Here is a 23,645-nt window from a genome sequence, read left to right as displayed (position 1 = left end):
TGTATTCACTCATGCAACAAACTTAAATTAAATAATTTATGAAACTTGCTTAAACAACCAAACCTGGTCAAGGTTGAACATTAATTTATCACAACGCCCTTATACTTTGCGAGTTCCAAAGGATTTTCCTCTCAAAAACTGAAAGAAATTGGAAGGCTAATTCCAGCCCAGCCTAATTTTCATACCCTTTGTTTCAGTGGCCAGTGCTCGCTCAAGCATGATCAGTTTTCAAACTTTTTGGTGTCATTTGACAGTCGACTTTATTGGCTTCCATATTAAAGGACAAGTCCACCCCAACAAAAACTTGATTTGAATAAAAAGAGAAAAATTAAACAAGCATAACACTGAAAATTTCATCAAAATCGGATGTAAAATAAGAAAGTTATGGCATTTCAAAATTTTCGCTTCATTTTTAGCAAAATAGTTATATGAACGAGCCAGCTACATCCAAATGAGAGAGTCGATGATGTCATTCACTCACTATTTCTTTTGTTTTTTATTGTTTGAAATATGAAATATTTTGATTTTCTCGTCATTGTCATGTGAAATGAAGTTTCATTCCTTCCTGAACACGTGGAATTCCATTATTTTAACATTTTGTGCTTCAGGCAAGGAGGTCCTAATCGTCAAATTCGTAAAAATTGAAATATTGCATAATTCAAACAATAAAAAACAAAAGAAATAGTGAGTGAGTGACATCATCAACTCTCTCATTTGGATGTAACTGGCTCGTTCATATAACTATTTTGTTAAAAATAAGCGAAACTTTGAAATGTCATAACTTTCTTATTTTACATCCGATTTTGATGAAATTTTCAGCATTGTGCTTGTCTGATTTTTCTCTATTGATTCAAATCAACATTTTTTCTGAGGTGGACTTGACCTTCAACAAGTTTTTTCCCCCAAAGTGATATATTTTTTATTTGGCAGCCATTTCAAAAGTGTATAATTTTTGGGACGCTCTCTATATATTTGTATGTACTGTATAACTTATGTCGCAGGAAGTTCCAACAACGAGGGCACAAACCAAAAATGGGAAAATTATAGTCATATTGGAATCAATTTTTACACATAATACATTCTCTATGAATATGTCGGCATAATATCAAACCTACTGTATGTTATATTTTTCATTTTTGTTTAAATATTGTCGTTTCCACTTTTTTTCTGATAGAACTCAGAAAATTCCTCGATATATTAGTCAAATTAGAGGCGGAATTAGTAGGAATTCGGTGGGATTAAAAACCAATCAGATGTTTTTATATGTTGGAGTGAATACTAAATATTGGGATTGATTTCGTGCACCAGTGGATATATTTTCTATATGCCCTCATATCAAATGCATTATAAGGTTTGAAATCTTGTAGGGATGACGTATGACTAATGCAAACGTGCAGAAATTGCGCAGAGGTCGTGATACAGAGTGTGGGCTGTACCTCATTACCTTTTGAAAAATGGAAAAAACAAAAAAAGATGGTTAGAATGAAGACAAGGAAAGGATGGAGAAAGGAGAGTATAAAAGCAAGGTCTGGGTTGTGTAATCCTATATAACACTTGTTATTCAATTGAAAACAATATACCGTCAACTTTGATAATGTGTTTTTATGACCCTGGCGCCGAAACCGATTACGCTTTTCAAACTAGGATACAACAAGCTCTCTTATATTTATGAATATAAATATAGATATATATATATTCATAAATATTAGAGAGATTATATATATATATATATATATATATATATATATATATATATATATATATATATATATATATATATATATATATATACATATATATATATATATAATGTATATACAAAATATTCAATCTTAATGACATGTATGAAAGTCGTCTTTATATTGTTATCAGCGCTTTGTAACTGAAAGGAAAAGGCGCTATATCAAATGACCTTTGAATTGGAAATAGATTGTAATGAGATTATCTGTTATAATTCCAAAATAGCTTTGTATCAAGATATTCAAATAGATATTTTCAATTCGTTGATCCATATTAGTTCTTAGTCCAATATCTGCAATGACTTGCCTGTTGTCTTAGAAAATGTCATGTATATTCTTATCTTTAAAACTTACAATGAAAAAAAACCCTGTTCAAATATTGTTGTAAAATACAATAATCCTACATAGCAGAATCTTCGTCGGAGGCAAAATATTTTGCCTCCGACGAAGATTCTGCTAGGATCGAAAGCTTAGGCCCCTCTTGACTCTTTGATTTCTTTTCTGTCACTATTTAACATTGCCAATCTTTCGTGTTGTATTTCTGCAACGAAGCTCATCACGTATTCCGTATGTTTGTGTAATTTACATGGCTTTCCGAATAGAAGATTAAATACATGAAATTAAATGCTGATGTTGTTTTTCTTGGTGAATTATTGTATACATAAGATGAAACTATTTCCTTTTGCTCAAAGACATTTCACTCTACCATGTCAACGTTCGAAGTTCAATCAATTAGACATTGTCTATATTCGCTTTTGCTACTATTCAATATTTTTTAATGATTTATATCTTTAAAAATAAAAATTACAGGAGCAAACATTTCTTAATAGCGTTATCATTATGGTATGACGAATCCATGGGACTCACTTCGTATTATCACATTTACTTCGGGATACTCCCATCTTAGGAGCTGTGTAACAGGAGAGTGAATTTTGAAGTAATCCAATAAAAAAGGGGAGTAAAGATATGAGAAAAGTGAATGACGGAGATTGGAAAAAGAAGTCAGTTTTTATAATTCTGGTGTTTCAATAATTATTAGCAATATCATTTTACATCATTATGATGACATTTAGAAATGAATTGCCCATCACCAAGCGTGGAAAGTGTTGAAGGCTGAACAAACATTCTGAAAGTGTTTTATGACAACGAACTGTATGTAATGCAGGCATTTTCCCCTCTCTCATATTATCTTCCGCAGTGATAGGAAGGTGGCTCCGTTGATGTAACTATATGGTAGTATTGTTGTTCCTCATTCTAGGGTCAGCAAATTACAATCCACGCCTCCAGGAAGCTGAAATTGACGCCATTCATTCATATACTGTATATTTGTATTTCGTAAATTTGCAGAATTCGAAATGATGCCTCACAGAACAACATCAGCGTTATCCATCTGGTCGTCTTCGCTATTAGTCATATTTTGCCTACATGGCTTAGTTACAGTGAAATGCCAAGGTACGTATTATCCTACAATCTCAGTGTTGTAGTGCCTTGATGCTCGGCCTTGGCCTTAAGGCGCCTTAAGGCCTACTTTTTCAAAGCCTTGGCCTTGAGAGGGCCTCGGCCTTGAGGATTTTGAGCCTTGAAATTTCAAGGCATTTTCAAGGCTTTTTCAAGGCATTTTTTGTACTTTCATTTATCTTTGTATAAGTAATTATAAATGTTATTATTTAATTAGTAATTAATCTGTATATTCAATGGCACTACTTCCATGCAGTCAGCAGTAGTAAGTGTACTAGCAATGGCATAAATTGTGATTATCACCATCATCAAGAATTATCATCATCACATTTATTTATGTGACAAAGAAAACAATATGAAGAAAAATAACATTAGTTATTGGTAACGTGTTGTAATCACGACTAATGATGATAAAAATGATAGTAATAATCATTGTGATAAAGATTAGAGTGATTTGATGACAGGAATGATTCTGACAGATCTGACAGCTAATTTTGACAACAATTTTCATAAAGAATGATAACAAGGATTTTCCTTGTATTCTATTTTCTTTGGCCAAGAAGAATGTTTTAAGTCTGAATGATATTCTGAAAAGATTGGTAAACTTGAACACAATCTTCAATTTTGTCATATCCAAATGGGCTATGTCAATGGCATGATGAACCAAAAATTTTGAGGGGCCAAGCATGGCATATATATAGAGGAAAATTTCTGCCAAAAAAGTTTAAAGCAATTGAAGTTGAGTGAGTGAGCAAAGTTTTTTCACTTTCTTACTATAAGAAAAGCTAATTTTGTGATAGATTGTGACAATATGTAAAGAAAATAATATCACACTTACTCCTTTACCTTTCCTTTTTTTCCTTTTCTAAGTTTATTCTTGGTGGTGGAACTTCTCTCTCTCTCTCTCTCTCTTTTTTGGGGGGAGGGAGGGGGATCTGATATTTGTAAAGAGGTGAGAAAGTGGGAATATAACTTTATTTTGTTAGGATTCTTTATTCCGATTTTTGAGCTAACATAAGTGTAGAAGATACATGTAGAAGAAATGAGAATTGAAATTTAAAAGGGGTTGTGAGCTGGAAAAAAAACATGAAAATGGACACGAGTCCTAAAAGTGACTCATTTTCAGGTCATCATTTGAAAATTTCAACTTGTGCTCTCTTGCCTCCCCCCCCCCGAAAAAATCCTTGTGGGAAAAAATGCCCCTTTTCCAAAATCGAAAATGCTCTTTTTTCCAAATGAAATATGCCCTTTTAAAATGAAATACCCTTTTTTATAGTAAATTATAATAATTTTAGGATCGAAAATCGCCAAATTTTGGATCGCACTTGCATCATTTATTGTTTAGTACAAAATTAATCCTGTTCATGGTTACAAAAATGTTTAGAATTTTCAGGTTAGAATATCACAAATTTTTGGTTCGCGTTCTGCACTTGCATCAATTATTGTTAGGTACATGTAAGGTACTTAATCTGTTTACAAAAAAAACGTTTAGAATGTCCAATTTTCAGGTTGGAATATCACAAATATTTGAGCTCGCGCTTTGCGCTCGCATTATTTGATCGGTGAGTTATGTATCATATTTATGAGTCACTAAACATGCTAAATGCAGTCTTTATCAGCTTACTTTGCAGACCTGTCAGTATATTAAAAATTTCAGCTCGCGCTTAATCATTTAGTTAGATACACATCTTTTTCAGGATTACAAAAACAGCCCGGAATATTTAATTCTTATGTCACAATGCCAAAAAGTTTTTGCTTATGATTCGCGCTGGCAACATCTCACAAGGATGCCCTTTTAAAAGTGATTAGCGCTGTAATTGACCAAACATCGAGTCTTTCAACTTCAGCTTCAGAATATTTTTTTTAACCACTAACTCAAGATATCTATCTTATCAACGAGAAATCACAAAAAAGGCTTTAGTCAACTTATTTTCTACAAAATACACAACTACTTCACTTAGTTGATAATCTCATTTAGAAAATATCTGTTTCCACCAAATGCCAATTTTGACATTGGCTTTGACCCCCCCCCCTCCCCCCAAAAAATAATAATACGTTCTGCCGCCCTTGTCCTAGGGAGTTGAGAAAGAAATAAGTTGAGAATGGGCATGCCAGGATCAGATGACCGTGGTAATAATAATTATTGCAATGTAAATTGCATGAAAAAATGATAAATTATAATAATAATTTAATAAAAAAATAACAAAAATGATATGTACAAAGGTAACTATATTATTATCTTAATATAATGTCTAAATCTGTCATGAAAGTATTTGTTTTTCGTGTATAAAGGTCAAAATTTTTGCTCGCTCAGTTCGCTCACTCTCACCTATTATATTATCGAAAGTTTGAAATGCCTTGAGCTTGGCATTTCAGGCTTTCAGGCCTTAGCCTTGGCCTTGGGTTTCCATACCTTGGCCTCGGCCTTGGGTATTGAAGCCTTGGCGTTGGTTATTAAAGCCTTGGCCTTGGAGGTTTATGCCTTGACTACAACACTGGCCTACATTAAAATATAAACCTTTTTACTTTTGTACTTTGTATCTTATGTCTTCTCTTATTTGTTATGTCATCATCGACCTACTAGTATCCATTTGTAATCTACAACTTTCTTACATTTGCAAACAAAGAACTCGGACAATATTTTTTAAAGCGTTAAAGAATATTTCTCGACTCCGAGGCAAGGTCCAACAGAGGAACCATGAAGAGAATTATAGTTCTGTGTTATAATACGGATTTTGTTTCTAAATGTTTTTTTTCTCCCCTTTTGTACTCTCCACAACCATGTCCCTACTTTTTATATTGTTCTTCTCTTTCCCTACCCCTTCTTCTTGTACTACTTATAATAGTTAAAATACACCGTCATGTTCTTTTTCTAGATGAGTTGAATAAAACCGATTCATTCTCGTCAATATAAGTACTTAACGTTTAACTGTGGACCAATTCACATTCAATGCCTATGAATAATTACTTCCGTTTTAATTAACATATTTTATTAATTTTCATTAAGGGAATTATCAAATTCGTCTTGTCAATGGAAGCACGAACAACGAAGGTCGTGTCGAAATGCGATCATCTAACCGTTCAGACTGGATGTCGTTGTGCGGTGCATACTGGGACATCGGTGATGGGACGGTTGTCTGTCGTAATCTCGGCTTTCTTAACGCGACGTCGGTGTCGCGTACCGCTCGCTTCGGTTCGAGTACGGGGCGTATCATGTCCACCAATTACCAGTGTATTGGGAATGAGACCAGTCTTGAAAATTGTCCGGTTGGGCAATTTTCTGAGGGTGATTGTCAACACACTGCTGATCCGGGAGTTGTCTGCTACTTGCCCAATTCAGGTAACAGCCAGTGATACTGACATTTGCCGTCCAATAGGCCTACAATAATACCAGCGTTGTTTGTCAAAATTATATTATATGTTTTGTCGGTTTGGATTCAGTTTTACCGATGTGCATAAAGTACAAGATGTGTGCACAAACAAATTCGTGGCATTAAACATATAGGTTATTATTTTAGTTCCAATATCATGGTTCTAAATCTCTGAAAACAAATGACGAAATATGTAAAAAATAATAATAATAATAATAAATAATAATGATTCTTAGTACTTCAAGATAAACTAGTCAGCTGTATAGCTAAAGTGAAGGAGTCTGCGTTAAATCTGACATGAAAATTATATACTCCGAACTACATTGCCTTCAATAACTAACGTGATGGTGTTTTATTTTGCAAGTAGATTCTTTGGGCACGACGACGACGACCACCACCGCCCCTACGACCGTTCCATCAGTAATGACACCAGTTCGACTGGTTGAAGGGAACAGCCCATTTCAAGGAAGAGTGGAAGTCTATCTTAATAACCAATGGGGAACGATATGTGATGATAGTTGGGACACTACAGATGCTCGGGTTAGTATTTAATTATAGATGCCAGAAGACCACTCGGAACGAAGAAAAAATGCAATTGATCATCAATCTTAATTGTCAAAATAGCAAAGCTAGCTTATCAACACAATGTGTTGTCTCTCATTGACTGTGTATTATAAATGGATAGTCTCAAACTATACCTTTGAGATAACGGCTAGATCCAGAGGAGCTGCTTTACCCGTACTGAGAGTGATAAGAGGTTTTATTCTTCTTTGATTTTGTTGGAGTAAATGACGTGAATGTGCAATTGCCCAGGAACCTTGAGCCATAGTCGATTTGACATTTTCCGAACCTAGAAATGTTCTTTCCGATGAAGTTTTTTTCTTGATTCGTGTTCCTATGGGGTCCTAGAACAAATTCAGCTTGGTTGCCAAAAGTTGCCGTTTGGGCAATTTTGCTAATTTGCATAAATCCAAAATGGCCGCCAGATGCCATCTTGAAAACCTAACTTTTGAACCCCTGTCCATAAAATGATGAGTAATGACTCGTTTTAGGGGTTTAGAGATGTGTAGAACTGATTTCTGTAATCATTTTTGCAATATAAGGTCATCTTCAGGTCAAATCAAAGATGGCCGCCATATGCAATCTTGAAAAATTGACTTTTGTTCCCCCTTGTCCCAGAATGACGAGTAATACCTCTATTTAGGGGTTTTGTGGTGTGCAGAATCCATTTCTGCTTTCTATTTTGCAATATAATGTCATCTTCAGGTCAAATCCAAGATGGCCGCCATATGACGCCATCTTGAAATATCAATTGTTGAACCCTTTGCCCCAGAATCATGAATAATAACTCTATTCATGAGTCATTAGGTATGTTGATTCAATTCATGTAGTTATTTTGCACAAAAGATAATCTTCAGATCAAATCCAAGATGGCCGCCAACCGACATCTTGAAAAATTACTGTCTGAGGCTGATACGTGTTAGAACTAATGTAAAGGGATTTCAGTAAGAATACTTATTTCTTTTATTAATTCTCAAGTTCATTTCAACATTAATTGCTCAACTTAGAATGAATCCTCTTTAGGTTTGGGCTATCCATTTCGAGTGTATTTTTTTAAGGTCCATTCATACCTTTGTACTGAAGAGGCTTTTAGGGTCTTATTTCAATTTGAAAGTGTTTTATCAATATTATTTTTCTAAATCAATGTGTCCAATGACTGGTAGGCATCAGTTCGCCTTAAAAGACGATGGTGTAGCGCTAGGCCTTACATTTTCGAGAGTGACTATAGAGCTCCACTCTAGAGAGGCAGTCTCTAGAGCAAATTTTTACAGATGAAGGAGGATGGCGCTGAGACACGTTTATATAGAGATGCTGCCCTAGCCTTCCTCCTAGGCCTTTGGTCTGCCAATTTAGCATTCCGATTATTTTCTGACGTCTTGACCCCTGTACTTAGTAGCTCTCCATAGAATGGATGGCGACTATCATCTACACCTTCATAAGTGTTAGTGTCTATGCCGGCAAGTTTTATGTCATATCTGCATGTGTCTTTAAAACGGAGGTGTGATCTATCGATGAGGTGAGACCAATCACACAGCTTACCTTACCTTGGCGAATCCCTTCTTGGATTCGCCAAGGTTTCATGGGGCAAACATGCCCCAACCACCTGAGGTGCCTTTGACTAAGGAGCGAGAATAAGCTTTTGATGCCAGCACGTACGCTGAAGGGCCTCTGTATTTTTCACTTTGTCCTGCCATTTAACGTGCATGATACGTCCGAGGCAGTTGACATGGAAGGTGTTTAGCCACTTTTCTTGGTCGGCGTACGTTTTCCAGGACTTACTTCCGTGCAGGAGCTTGGCCATGACTGTGACAGATTTTACAATCCTGATGCTTATATGCTTGTCCTGTGAAAGGGGACAAGAGACATATAGTCGGTCCAAGGTAGGTGAGGAGTCCACCATAACCAGACGAGTGTGTGCTGTTGATATACATATCTGGAGGACAGTCGGTGTCTTGAGTCTATCAGGATTTCTGACTGTCTCAAAGTCTGATGGATGGTCCAAACCCCTTACATGCACAAGACAGGCAGCTGTTATGTATGACTAGGTCTTGTACTCCCACTTCTTGAGAGGCAGGGGCGACATCGTTTCCGTAAAACATTTCACGAATGAGAACAATCCTGTCTGTGGAACAGTCTTGGGGAGCCTATCTTCTGCAGGAGGCTAAAGAGTGCACTCCTGCTGACCAAGTCAATGGCTCTTGTCAGGAGGAAAAGTCCAATAATAATTATAAAGGAAGTTAATAATTAAATCAATTATTTTGAAAAAAAATACGGAGAAATCACTTTTTAATTCAAATAATACTTTAAAGTCATTTCACTGGAAAAGTATGGTTGCACAGAAATAAAAAAGGGATCAAAATTCCCGAAATCATAGCCCAAACCTTGAATGGTTTAATTCTAAGGTAAGCGGTTAATGACGAAATCTATCAACCATCTGACCATCTTAGACATGACTTGACCTCGAACTAAAAATGGAGTGATTAAAAGAAATGAATATCATTCTCACTGAAATCCCCTTACATGAGCTCCAATACATAACAACAACCTTATTAGGGACAGCACTTCTTCAAGGTTCAATAGTCTCGGAAGTAGTTTTTTTTTCTTAATATGGCGTTTAGTGGTCATGTTGGATTATTTTGACCTGGAGATGATCCTACATTGCAAAATTATGAACAGAAATTGAATAAACATACCAAATAACTCACGAAAACAGGGATATTATTCATGATTCTGGGACAAAAACTTGAGAACTAATAAAAGAAATGAGTATCTTACTGAAATCCCTTTACATTAGTTCTAACACGTATAAGCCTCAAACAGTAATTTTTCAAGATCGCGGTTGGCGGCCATCTTGGATTTTATCTGAAGATTATCCTTTGTGCAAAATAACTACATGAATTGAATCAACATACCTAATGACTCATGAATAGAGTTATTATGCATGATTCTGGGGCAAAGGGTTCAAAAATTGATATTTCAAGATGGTGTCATATGGCGGCCATATTGGATTTGACCTGAAGATGACATTATATTGCAAAATAGAAAGCAGACATGGATTCTGCACACCCCAAAACCCCTAAGTAGAGGTATTACTCGTCATTCTTGGGCAAGGGGAACAAAAGTCAATTTTTCAAGATTGCATATGGCGGCCATCTTGGATTTGACCTGAAGATGACCTTATATTGCAAAAATGATTACAGAAATCAGTTCTACACATCTCTAAACCCCTAAAACGTGTCATTACTCATCATTTTGTGGACAGGGGTTCAAAAGTTAGGTTTTCAAGATGGCATCTGGCGGCCGTTTTGGATTTATGAAAATTAGCAAAATTGCCCAAACGGCAACTTTTGGCAACCAAGCTGAATTTGTTCTAGGACCCCTTAGGAACACGAATCAAGAAAAAACTTCATCGGAAAGAACATTTCTAGGTTGGTGTATTGATCCTATGAGACTGTCAAATCGACTACAGTCAAAGCTTTGGCAGCGAGCTATTGTGTGTTCACAATGGTTCGACTCCCAAATCTTTGTCTGCTCAAAATGTTCCCGTGTCACTTGAGTTAGTACATCCACTAAATACACTTTTCGCTGTAATTGAGAATTCATTATCAAAACATGTATACAATTTTAAATAATTTAACAACTCTGCCATTTGTATAGATTGTCTGTCGTCAACTCGGTTTTAAAGAAGTTTTTGCTGCTACCACCCACGCCGGTTTCGGCCAGGGTACCGGACCAATTCATATGGATGATACCCGTTGCTATGGCAATGAAACGTCAATACTCGATTGTGTGAACCGTGGCATCGGCGTTCACAACTGTCGGCACTCTGAGGATGCTGGTGTTATATGTGTGCCAGAAAGTAAGAGAATTAGTAACGTATTCATGGTATTGATGATGGGGTGGGGAAAGAGGAGGAGGGTTCTAAATCTCTGAAAACAAATGACGAAATATGTACAAAAAAAAAATAATAATAATGATAATAAATGACAATGATTCTTAGTACTTCAAGATATACTAGTCAGCTGTATAGCTAAAGTGAAGGAGTCTGCGTTAAATCTGACATGAAAATTATATACTCCGAACTACATTGCCTTCAATAACTAACGTGATGGTGTTTTATTTTGCAAGTAGATTCTTTGGGCACGACGACCGCTCCATCAGTAATGACACCAGTTCGACTGGTTGGAGGGAACAGCCCATTTCAAGGAAGAGTGGAAGTCTATCTTAATAACCAATGGGGAACGATATGTGACGATAGTTGGGACACTACAGATGCTCGGGTTAGTATTCAACTCTTGATGCCAGAAGACCACTCAGAACGAAGAAAAAATGCAACTGATCATCAATCTTAATTGTCAAAATATCAAAGCTAGCTTATCAACACAGTGTGTTGTCTCTCATTGACTGTGTATTATAAATGGATAGTCTCAAACTATACCTTTGAGATAACGGCTAGATCCAGAGGAGCTGCTTTATCCGTACTGAGAGTGATAAGATGTTTTATTCTTCTTTGATTTTGTTGGAGTAAATGACGTGAATGTGTAATTGCCCAGGAACCTTGAGCCAGTCAAAGCTTTGGCAGCGAGCTATTGTGTGTTCACAATGGTTCGACTCCCAAATCTTTGTCTGCTCAAAATGTTCCCGTGTCACTTGAGGTAGTACATCCACTAAATACACTTTTCGCTGTAATTAAGAATTCATTATCAAAACATGTATACAATTTTAAATAATTCAACAACTCTGCCATTTGTATAGATTGTCTGTCGTCAACTCGGTTTTAAAGAAGTTTTTGCTGCTACCACCAACGCCCGTTTCGGCCAGGGTACCGGACCAATTCACATGGATGATACTCGTTGCTATGGCAGTGAAACATCAATACTCGATTGTGTGAACCGTGGCATCGGCGTTCACAACTGTCGGCACTCTGAGGATGCTGGTGTTATATGTGTGCCAGAAAGTAAGAGAATTAGTAACGTATTCGTGGTATTGATGATGGGGTGGGGAAAGAGGAGGAGGGGGGGGGGCAATCGATGATAAAATTGCTGATGAACGTAATTACGAAATCTTTAAAAAAAAGATCATTAAAGAATAAAATATAATCAATGTATATATACATATAGAGGCATAGAAAAAGGACAATTAAAAAGAAAAGAAGGGACGCGACAAGCTTATAATTAAGGAAATGACCATATTATTTTCACTCTTGTCAAATGGGTCCTGATGATGAACATGGGGCTGCAATAATGTAGTGGCAAAAAAAGTCTTCGTAGGTTGAACAACTTTGAATTAAAGATAGCTTTCATGGTAATGATATATAACCCGGGGGGGGGGGGCCACTTACATTGACGAGTGGATACCATGCGCGACCAAAAAAACACGTAAAAAGGATGTCTTTTTCACGATAGGGCACGTTACGTACGTAACGTGATAAGGGTGTCAAAAACACCAAAATAATGAAAAAAGGGTATCTATTTCACTAGGAAAATAACGTTTTTAGGGTCGACTTTGCTGGGATGATAAAACAAAATTAAAACGTATATAAATTAGGGATGTCCTTTTTGCTCCAACACTTCGTGTTCAGAGTCCGATTTGCGTGAGGTGTAGAAGCTGGGGTCGTACTAAACTAAATAAGGTAAAGCCGACGACCGAAGGACCCGTAACAATATAAAACATTCCTGTACTTGTTTAGGGGTACGTTCATTTCAGGGAATATTAGCCAAGAGTATCGTTTTGTTTTTCAATACTTGTTAAGGGTAGGGTTTCACACGCATGGGTGTCGATCGGTATTCTTGGTTGGGGGGGATGATTGACACAAATGTTCTTGTGGACGGGGATATTTCAACATATGCATGGTGTTCTTGGAAATTCCTTCATTGTTGTAGTGTACTATACTTGTATATTTTTTGTGAAAATTCAATTTGTGTTACAAGTAAGCCTATTCTAAACTCATACCGAGAAAAAAATGACAAAAATTGACTGGACCATGTACATAGTGATCTGTTTATTGAGCATGATGTATACACAGGGGCGTCGATCCATTTTTCAGAAGGGGGGGGGGGGCAAAATTATGAATCAACGTTCCAAAGGCGCTCGATCACAATATATATATATCTCATGAGAAAGAGACACATATCTCACCTTCACCAACAATGCGAGCGCGAAGCGCGAGCTAAATCTATTTAGTATGTCATGAAAACAGGAAAAATGTACTTGTTTAGGTTTGTTTGTAGTAACTCATGAGGAGGGTCGATACATGTATCTCACTAGAGAGCGAGCTGAAATTTCTTTATATTCTGACCTGAAAGCTTGATATTCTAAGCATTTTGGTACCAATGATTAAGATGGGTATCTAGAAGAACAATAGATGCGAGCGCGAGCTGAAAATTTTGATATTTTGATCTGGAAAAAAAGGACACTTTAATGAAAGATATATATCCAACAAAAGATTATTGCAAAATCAAAGTTCTTTTGAGGTTTAGAATTGAGAACGGGACATTATATTCACCTATATAATCATGAAAAGTATGGGTTTTTGGTACATGATGCGAGCGCGAAGCGCGAGCTGAAAATTTTTATATTCCAATCTGAAAAGCAGACATTTTGAGCACGATTTTAATTCAAAATCGAGTTGGTATCTCAATCTCCCTTGCTGATTTCAGTGTAGCATTACAATCTTATTTTATTTTTTAGTTGCACATGCGGAATTATTGGGGGGGGGGGCAAAACGATATGTTTGCCCCCCAATATTTTATTGGTGGGGAGATCGCCCCCTGCCCCCCCCCCACCCAGGATCGACGCCTCTGTGTATACAACTTCTCTCTTAAATCTAACCTGACTGGCAATATCTTTATTCTTCTTAATGCATGATGATAAAATGCAGATTCGGACCAATTAAGACTAGCACAAATTACAACCTGTGTGGCTTCTCGTGCGCCATCGGGCTTACCGTCATTCCTTTATTTATCTTGCCACCCTTTTACTCCCGTTTATTTTTCCACCCTTTTGAGTTAATGATTTATTTGAATTAATTTATTCACCACTGGTGGGATGCAACACCCTATCAACAAAAGTTGATTTTCGTTGGGGTCCTTTTATGTCATGTGTTAAAAAATATCAGATACATAAACATTTCATTCTTTTTCATCTTGAACCTCCACCCATCTGTTTAATAGTCCTGAAAAAGAATGTTTTTATTTAATAACAATATACACAAATTGCGAGGGAAACAAACTGATTGATGGCATACTATAATCATCATGATCAAACTTTTCATTTTTTCATCATCATTATTAAATTTTTCTACCCTAAATTATTGGGGGGGGATGATAATACAGGCCACCCCCCCACTTGAAATATTGGGGGGGATATATCCCCCCCATCCCCCCCGTGATCGACACCCATGTTCACACGCCAATACTTGTTAAGGGGTGCATTTTCAGAATATGGAAATTACGTGTTTAGGGTGCTTTTCGAGACCCCATGGTCGCGCATGGTATCCACTCGTGAATGGAAGTGCCCCCCCCCCCCGGGTATATAACCCGCTTATTTATTTAGTTTAACATGAATACAAACTGATTATCAGGTGCAATAATCATTATTTTTTTGTTCAGTGAGTCGTTAATTACATCAAACTGGTTCATTATATAAAGCTATTTCTCCCGGTGATATACAGCTCGCCTAGCTGGTGGAAGCAATCATTCTGAAGGGAGGGTGGAGATCAAGGTTGGAGAAGAATGGCGGACGATATGCGGAATGGGCTTCGATGACATCGATGCGAGCATTATCTGTTATCAGATGGGATATAGAGAAAGCCTTAGCATGTCTTTGGGCAACGATCGGTACGGCACTGCTACGAGCTCGGCTGTGGTCAAGAATGTCAATTGCAACTCCAATTTTCTACTGATCTACCAGTGTGCATCAGAACTTGTACCAGAAGGAGACCCACAATGTACAAGCGATAATGATGTTGGTGTCGTCTGCTCGTATGCAGGTATGTTAACTATTGTAGTCCTGTCGACCCATTAGTCGACAAATGTTCATTTACGTCTGTGTATGTCCTATGTCATGACTGCATTGGATATTAAAAACTTGCGGCATTACCATGTTTACAATTTTACGGTTGGATCTTTACAGCAATTAACTGGCGACTGGTGGGAGAACAATCTAAACAAATGGAGTATGTGCCATATATGTCCAATGCAACAATTGCAATCTTTGACCAGACACTCACAAAAGAAATATTACATTCGCACTAAGTGTTGATATCCAATAATTAACCTAGTAACCTTGCACGACATTTTCCATGATGTCATGGAAAAGGGATATTATGGAATTCGGTAGCAATTATCGCATGTACAGAAGGAAATGATCGAGTGTATTGTCACTGTGGTTCATGAATTTATAGAAGCTCTTCTTGTAAATCAAAAACACCCTAACATTGCCAAAGAGCTGCAACATTTCCTGCTCCACTTCGCATTCTGGCTTTTGGCATACAAAAAAGAATGCAGAAATGGCGGTTCGAATATAATGCAGGACACACAAATTGGCGGTCCGCGACTGATCAGCATCAGATGTATTCACTATCTTCTAAAGTCAATGATAAATGTCTAGTTACTGAAAAATTCTTAAAAGGCAATGAGAATGAGCTTCCTGGATTAAGCAATGAAGAATTGTGTATCTGCAACTTTATAGATCGTCAAGCGAAGAATGGCGATCATGATAATGTAGCTTTGATATTTGACGATGGTTTGTTATACATGTTATAGCTTTTGCCTTAAAATAATAAGCAGAGTATTCATTAGCTGGGCTTGATTCTTTCAAAGTCAACACAAACACAATTTTGTAAAAACGTTTATAATGCACTTGTGTCATTTTATCCCAAATATTATACACTTGTTTATATTAAAAAAATGTACAAACTGTGATAAATTATTTACAAATGTCCAACTCTGTCTGTCTTAGATTCATCAATGGGACTTCGTTTAGTTGGCGGCAACAACATATTCGAAGGTCGCGTGGAGGTAAATGTTAACAACACGTGGGGTACAGTGTGCGATGATTACTGGGACAGGGATGATGCAACGGTAGTCTGTAGTCAGCTCGGGCACGGCCGGGCGGTCCAGGCGAGGAGGTACGCCAGTTTCGGCAAGGGCTTTGGACCAATCCACATGGACGATGTACAGTGTGTGGGTAACGAGGAAACAATCTTTGATTGTGACTACAACAACCAAACCAGCTGCTCTCATTACGAGGACGCCGGTGTAGTATGCGCTCCAAAAAGTGAGTACCCCTCCTTGATTAAGTTTTATCCCTTTTCAAACTTTTCGTCGCAAGTTAACAAAAGAGATTCACCAGAAGGGTAGGAAAATTTTGGTTTACTCCGGAGTATCGCGTAGACCACTTTGGCTTGTAATAGGTATGCCTTATTTTCATTTTTTTAAAGTAAAAGGAACTATACACACTCAAATATCCCACGGGAGCAGTCAGCGACTGAGTCCATTTACTGAGAGTAGATATAGGACGGCATCTCGTCAATCGTTGACCAGTCAGAAACATAACTATTGTTAGAATTGAACGCTTCGAAATCCCAAAATTAAATTCTTTGGATCGCAGGCTCAAACAAATTGACTAAGAAAAGGTAACAGTATGTCATGATTGATGTGATGTCACGTCTATATACCTCTACATGTGATTCATATCATCTCTCCTATTCCTTTCACGTATATGTAACAGAATTGACGCATATGGGCCTTCCGAACGTACGGTGCCTTTCGTGTCTTACAGTCCTAGGGCATTCTGAAAGGGTACATATTGAAGCCGTACGTAAAGTCTAATAAACAAGTGATCACCTGCTTGGGACCACTGTTCTATGGAACCCTTCGAGCAGGAGACCGTCAAAAACACGGATATACGTCGTGTCGTAATTCAATTTACCACACGACGTAAATAATTACGTAGTGTAGCAATTCGAATTACTACACGACGTAAATAATTACGTAGTGTAGTAATTCGAATTACTACACGACGTAATTCCGAATCACTGCCCAACGATTTAATGTCATGACGTTAAATGAATTAGTGTCGCTACATCAAATAATTAAGGTCGTGTAGTAATTCGAATTACTACACGACGTAAATAATTACGTAGTGTAGTAATTCCAATTACTACACTACCTAAATAATTACGTCGTGTAGTAAATAATTACTACACGACGTAATTCCGAATTACTGCTCAACGATTTAACGTCATGACGTTAAATGAATTAGTGTAGTGACGTTAAATCAACCAATGAGACCGTTCGTTATATGAGCGCAATGCGAAGAGCTGAGACTACAGAGTATTGTACAGGAACGTACCGGCAGGAAGTTAGTTGGATGTTCGACATTTGATATTCAAACTGTGAAGTTGGTTTGATATTCAGGTTCGATATTCAAACGCCTGTGAAGCTGGACCAATATTGCCACGGACCCGATCCGCATAGTACTGCCCCCCCCCCAAAAAAAAAATGTTCTACAACCGAGAACAATAGGAAATGATAAAAGGAAAGAAAGATGAAAGATACGTTATTTTATGCATACCATGTCAAAATCAATCTCAAAGTTAAAGGTGTTTTTTTTTCTCGCTGGCTCGAGACTTATTACGAAGCAAATTTTTGCTGCATGCGCCATTGTGTGCCCCCTCTTTTTGTTCTTATCACGCATTGAGCTTCGCCCTAATGCTCGGGGCACAATCATAAAACATCCTGTTCATACAATGATATGACCCCTCCGTTCTCCCTTCTCTTTCTCTCCCGTTCCCCCTCCTTTTTTCCAATCTCCCCCTTTCGCTTCTCTCTCTCCTATTAATATGTATTCTCTCTTTCCTTGTTTTTTTTACTCTATCCACTGGCGGCACCAAGAGATTAGTCAGGAACGTGGTTCCCCATGCTTGAAATATTCCGTTTTGTTAATTTTAGCCCCCCGTTAATGTGCATGCGCCGGGTAACCGAGTCAAGTTCTACAAGTTAGGGTAGGTGGTTACCCCGGATAGACCGTCGGGATATTCCTGGGGCCCCTTGGAAAAAAAATAAACAAAATGCGATAAATAGCCCTTTATTCCTTTAATTTTGTTAATTTGAGCCCCCTAAATGTGCATGCACCGGGTCAAACTAGTGTTTATATGGTTGCCCGAGTCGAGTTCTACAAGTTAGGATACGTGTTACCCCGTCGGGATATCCCTGGCGGCCCCTCGAAAAAAAAATGAAAAAAAAATTCTTGCCCTTTTATTCACTGACGTTTGTCCCCGTACTTGGGCAAGCCAGTGTTGTTATGGTTGCCTGAGACGTGCTGCACCTGTAAAACCCCTTAGCTTCCTAAACCCCTGAATGTTTGAATATCGAATATTGGTCCAGCTTCACAGGCGTTTGAATATCGAACCTGAATATCAAACCAACTTCAGTTTGAATATCGAACATCCAACTAACTTCCTGCCGGTACGTTCCTGTACAATACTCTGTAGTCTCAGCTCTTCGCATTGCGCTCATATAACGAACGGTCTCATTGGTTGATTTAACGTCACTACACTAATTCATTTAATGTCATGACGTTAAATCGTTGAGCAGTAATTCGGAATTACGTCGTGTAGTAATTATTTACTACACGACGTAATTCTTTAGGTAGTGTAGTAATTGGAATTACTACACTACGTAATTATTTACGTAGTGTAGTAATTCGAATTACTACACGACCTTAATTATTTGATGTAGCGACACTAATTCATTTAACGTCATGACATTAAATCGTTGGGCAGTAATTCGGAATTACGTCGTGTAGTAATTCGAATTACTACACTACGTAATTATTTACGTCGTGTAGTAATTCGAATTGCTACACTACGTAATTATTTACGTCGTGTAGTAAATTGAATTACGACACGACGTATATCCGTGTTTTTGACGGTCTCCTGCTTCCATACTGTTCTGCACATCAGCCCAGTTCTAACTTCATTTCCACCTTTTCTATTCCTAGTTCGTCTTGTTGGAGGTATGAATGCGTACCAGGGCCGAGTAGAGATGTATGTCAACAACGAATGGGGCACGATCTGCGATACGGAGTGGGGTGTGGATGAGGCCCGCGTCGCCTGTCGCCAGCTTAAGTTCGGATTCGCAGCAACTGCCAAGACCGGTTCATATTTCGGAAGAGGCACAGGGACGATTCTTGCCGAGAACATACGATGCAGTGGCTACGAAGGCTCGTTGGTCCAATGCTCACAGTTCGGGATCTCACCAAATACCACGTGTGACCATTCACGAGATGCCGGTGTAATCTGCTCATTACCTGGTAAGGATAAAGGTTTATCTTTATTCGGGTCTATGAATACGAATATAGTCATCCGCCAAACCGTTTTATACGTAATATTGTTATTCTCACAATTATTCATTTTCAAAAATTGTCAGTAATATGGAGTCTGTAATTGTAACCTTGGTCATCGAAGGCCCATGAGACAGGCCAGATTGTTTCACTCGATCAGTCCAACTTTGACGTCATATTTATATGGACAAGTAGTACACCAATATGAGGTGACGTGTAATACATAATTGCTTATCATTTTGGTGGGTATGTGATTTGAACATTACAATTCCATAATTGGCTTCCGTATGACTTTCTCACTCAGCAAACATCACCCTTCGGTTGAGCGATGGTCAGAACGCATATGAAGGTCGAATCGAAATCGAGCTCGATGGCGTCTGGGGGACCGTCTGTGACAATAACTGGGACAAGAACGACGCCCGGGTCGTGTGCAAACAGCTTGGTCTTGGCCCTGGCATCGAGGCGACAGGAGGAGCCGCCTTTGGAAAGGGTACAGGACCGATCTATGTCGATAATCTAGCCTGTCGAGGACATGAGACCTCAATCGCATTCTGTCCCAACAACGGAGTCGAGGTCCACAATTGTACTCATGAAAACGACGCAGGAGTCGTGTGTTCAGCACCTAGTAAGTATTTGGTTTGATACATTGCTACTTAGTAACATATGAGTAATATAAGTGGGAGATAGGTAGACCTTTACCTAGATTTGAAGGCATTGTTTGCTGAAACAGCATGGGGTAATACAAGTGGACATAGTAGAAGTATAAGTATAGCAGCAGTGGCATATTACTGTTATAAGAGTCGTCGCTGTCGAAGCATAATAGTAGCAGTCGGCCTATTATAGCAGGTCGTAGTAGTAGAAGTAGGCTCTATGGTATCAGAAGAAGTAATATTTTACATCCTGGCAGACTGTTGTAGAGTATACGGTACTTGCATATTAATCAGAAAGGTTACGTTTGACAAAATTTTATCATGAGTATTATAGTTTGGCATTTTATTGACCTAATTCGATCACAGGCATCACTGACCTCGTGAGATATATCACAGAATGTACCGTCTCAAAATTCACTTGATTCATCTGGCATTTTAATCCTGGATCTCATCGAGCACGGAGAAGTATTACGAATTTGAATGTCACATTTATGACGAAATGTTTTATGTAGTATTGATAGAGCTTCTCTCTAATATGCCCAACCGATCTCTAGTCATGACATTTTCATTCTATAATTTCAATTAGTTAGACTTGTTGATGGTTCCGGTCCTTACGAAGGCCGTGTCGAGATACTCCGCAACGTCATCTGGGGAACGGTATGTGACGACGGTTGGGACATTACCGACGCAAACGTAGTTTGTCGTGAACTGGGCTTCGGAAGTGCAAAACGGGCTGTCCCCGCCAGCTACTTTGGTTCTCGTTCATATGGCTTTTTTCACATGGACAATGTGGCGTGCACCGGAAGTGAACAAAGCCTCATTGATTGTCCTCATGAAACTACTCATGACTGCTCGCATCTCGAAGATGCAGGTGTCATCTGCACGGGAAAAAGGTGAGATAGCCGTCATTGCTTAAACACACAATCGATGACCCGATAGTTTTTATACTCCTTCGAAATTTCTCTTGTTTTCATGGTGAACGTTTTATGAAAGATGTCAGTACTGAAATGTCGTCATCATCCTACAATAAAAAGTTACAATCGGATATCCGAGCTTCTCGGCAAATCAAGATTAGAGAAGTTGATGAATAACCTCCCATGTCTAGAGTTATATCTCTATATGTGGTATTATTGTTATTACTGTTATTATATTATCATTATTATTATATCAGAGTACACTGTAAACAGTTATCTACAAACTTTTACCAATTATTACTATATACCAAATAATGATGTCTCATGCAACCTACCATCATATAATCTGATATGTTTTTTATCCCCGGGTTCTGTTAAATCCTCCTAGAACGTACCAAAGTGTGTCGTTTTGATGGGCGTTAATGTCGCTCAAGATTAGCTTCGAATGACTGTAATATATTCTATAAAAATCGTTCAAATTAACATCATTTTGAAACTCGAACTGACAAATATTTTGCATTTTCGTTACACACCATTGCATGTGTAGTATCATAGAAATACAGAAAAGAGGAACGGTTTTTTACCTCAAGTTGTGAATGTCCTTGTAATAAGATGTACTGTAGTTCTATTTGTTCTTTTTTAAAATAAGAATTATGCATTTCGATTGCGAATGTAGGCCTAAACCACAAGATTGTTACATTTTAGTCATTTCATATACCTGGACGTTTGTTTAGCCCATCTTACTTTTTGCTGTCAAGAATTGCCATTTTTTAACAACACATAATAAGAAGATTATTTCTTGATGAAAAGAAATTGATTTGATAATAAAAATTCGATAACTTGATATCAAGAAATTAATTCTAGTGATAAAAATCAATGGATCGAAATAATAAAACGGATTGAAATATATATGTCGGCCTACGCTGGCCAAAGGTTAGTGATTAATCGTAGGCTTTGTTTCACGATTAATTGCACATTATATAATCAATGCGATCAATCTTTAAAAAAATGTTGTGATATGATTGCTAAGCTTTGTGTTACGAGCACCGGCTGCGACAGGACAGTACCTGAAGACATGTGGATCAACTACTCCAAGTTGCGTTTGCCTTGCCAAAGCAAGTCTTTCAATTATGGTGAACGATAGACTTTAATGTAATTTCAAAATGAGAATGAGAATTAAACAAAACAGGAACAATGATATGCTGCTCTTTATTGGTTTTAAATAATAGTAGCACTACATCAAAATGCTTGGCATGAATGGTTCCAAGCACCATAAAACTAAAAAACGAAGATGTAGAGTATAATATTTTATTGCATTCTAATTAATGTAGATAGCACTTGCATGCAATGTACTCTAAAGTAAAGCTGTAAATTTTTCTTATTATTATGTACAAAGAATAAATGATTGTTTTCTTACCATCATGTATATTATGAGTGACTTTCATAAACTATTGATATATGAAAGTCTTGTTATGTGTATATGAATTGCAGTTTGTTATCGCCACGTTTGCCTTTTTCATTCACAATTTTAGTACTTTACTGATAAAGTTTTGATATGATTTTTTTTCGGGAGAGATGGTGTAAACTCATAGAATATGCAGTTCGAATACAAAAATTAATAAAATCTATTAAAATGTCTCCACTTAAAATTTGTGTCGTCTTTGTTGTGAATGCATAATTTTCGCAAGGGTAGATTCAGGATTTTACCGGGGGGTATTGTGAAGAAAATTTTGAAAAGCCCCCCCCCAAAAAAAAAAATGTGTCACCTATGTTGAGGAGCAACTCCCCTTTGAAACAAAGTCAAATAAGCAACAAAAAAGAGGACTTCAACGTATAATAATAATAATAATAATATAGGTATATTTACCCAGGGAAGCCGCTTAAGTTCCCAAAAATGTTCTCCCAGTGCTATTATTATTACCCCGGCTTTAGCTGGGCTGCCTAGGCGCTCAAAGCATTCAAGGAATTGCTTCCTACCGGGTACCCATTCACCTCACCTGCATTGCAGCACAGTGTGGATAAATTTCTTGATGAAGGAAATTACGCCATGGCTGGGATTCGGACCCACGACCCTCTGTTTCAAAGTCCGAAGACTAATCCACTGGGCCACAACGCTCCACACCAAAGGATCCCTTTAAAGGGGAAAAAGCCCCCCTCCCCAGCTCTGCCTTCATGTATATTGAAAAATGAAATGAATTAATTTTTCGAGTTGTTAAACGTTTTACAAAGGCATATTTGCCGAAATAAGAGAAGACATTTTAAAGTCAACCGATCGTAAGTCGAATATATGCCCAAATCGAAGCAAGTTACATGCCGACAAGAATTACGACCAGCTAAAAAACGTAGAATCATCTTACAACATGTTATTACATTTTCCCTAGACCAGTTTGTACTTACTTAAAGGACAAGTCCACCCAAACAAAAACTTGATTTGAATAAAAAGAGAAAAATTCAACAAGCATTACACTGAAAATTTCACCAAAATCGGATGTAAAATAAGAAAGTTATGACATACAAAACAGTTATATGCACATCCTGGTCGGTATGCAAATGAGTGAACTGATGACATCACTCACTCACTATTTCTTTTGTATTTCATTATAT

The 23,645-nt window shown here is 37.6% G+C and overlaps 1 protein-coding gene across 11 annotated transcripts in view; it reads left to right on the top strand.

Moving 5' to 3' along the window:
• Positions 1 to 22,676, top strand: part of LOC121422892 (deleted in malignant brain tumors 1 protein-like) — a 46,028-nt gene extending 23,352 nt beyond the window's left edge. For 3 of the 11 annotated variants that reach the window (XM_041618122.1, XM_041618123.1, XM_041618121.1), the window contains exons 2-12: positions 3,087 to 3,191; positions 6,205 to 6,537; positions 6,933 to 7,108; positions 10,787 to 10,988; positions 11,258 to 11,409; positions 11,885 to 12,086; positions 14,802 to 15,119; positions 16,091 to 16,408; positions 19,136 to 19,447; positions 19,782 to 20,102; positions 20,714 to 22,676. In XM_041618122.1, the coding sequence (XP_041474056.1) occupies positions 3,095 to 3,191; positions 6,205 to 6,537; positions 6,933 to 7,108; positions 10,787 to 10,988; positions 11,258 to 11,409; positions 11,885 to 12,086; positions 14,802 to 15,119; positions 16,091 to 16,408; positions 19,136 to 19,447; positions 19,782 to 20,102; positions 20,714 to 21,024 (2,742 nt within the window). In that variant the 5' untranslated portion in view covers positions 3,087 to 3,094 and the 3' untranslated portion in view covers positions 21,025 to 22,676. The remainder of the gene's footprint in view (positions 1 to 3,086; positions 3,192 to 6,204; positions 6,538 to 6,932; positions 7,109 to 10,786; positions 10,989 to 11,257; positions 11,410 to 11,884; positions 12,087 to 14,801; positions 15,120 to 16,090; positions 16,409 to 19,135; positions 19,448 to 19,781; positions 20,103 to 20,713) is intronic. The other 8 variants (XM_041618125.1, XM_041618124.1, XM_041618126.1 and 5 more) reach the window with 8 other exon arrangements.
• The last annotated feature ends 969 nt before the right edge of the window (positions 22,677 to 23,645 follow it).

This window comes from Lytechinus variegatus, chromosome 10, assembly GCF_018143015.1.
Source record: "Lytechinus variegatus isolate NC3 chromosome 10, Lvar_3.0, whole genome shotgun sequence".
Classification (NCBI taxonomy): Eukaryota; Metazoa; Echinodermata; class Echinoidea; order Temnopleuroida; family Toxopneustidae; genus Lytechinus; species Lytechinus variegatus.
The sequence above is the reverse complement of the archived record's forward strand: the minus strand, read 5'-3'. Positions and strand labels throughout refer to the sequence as shown.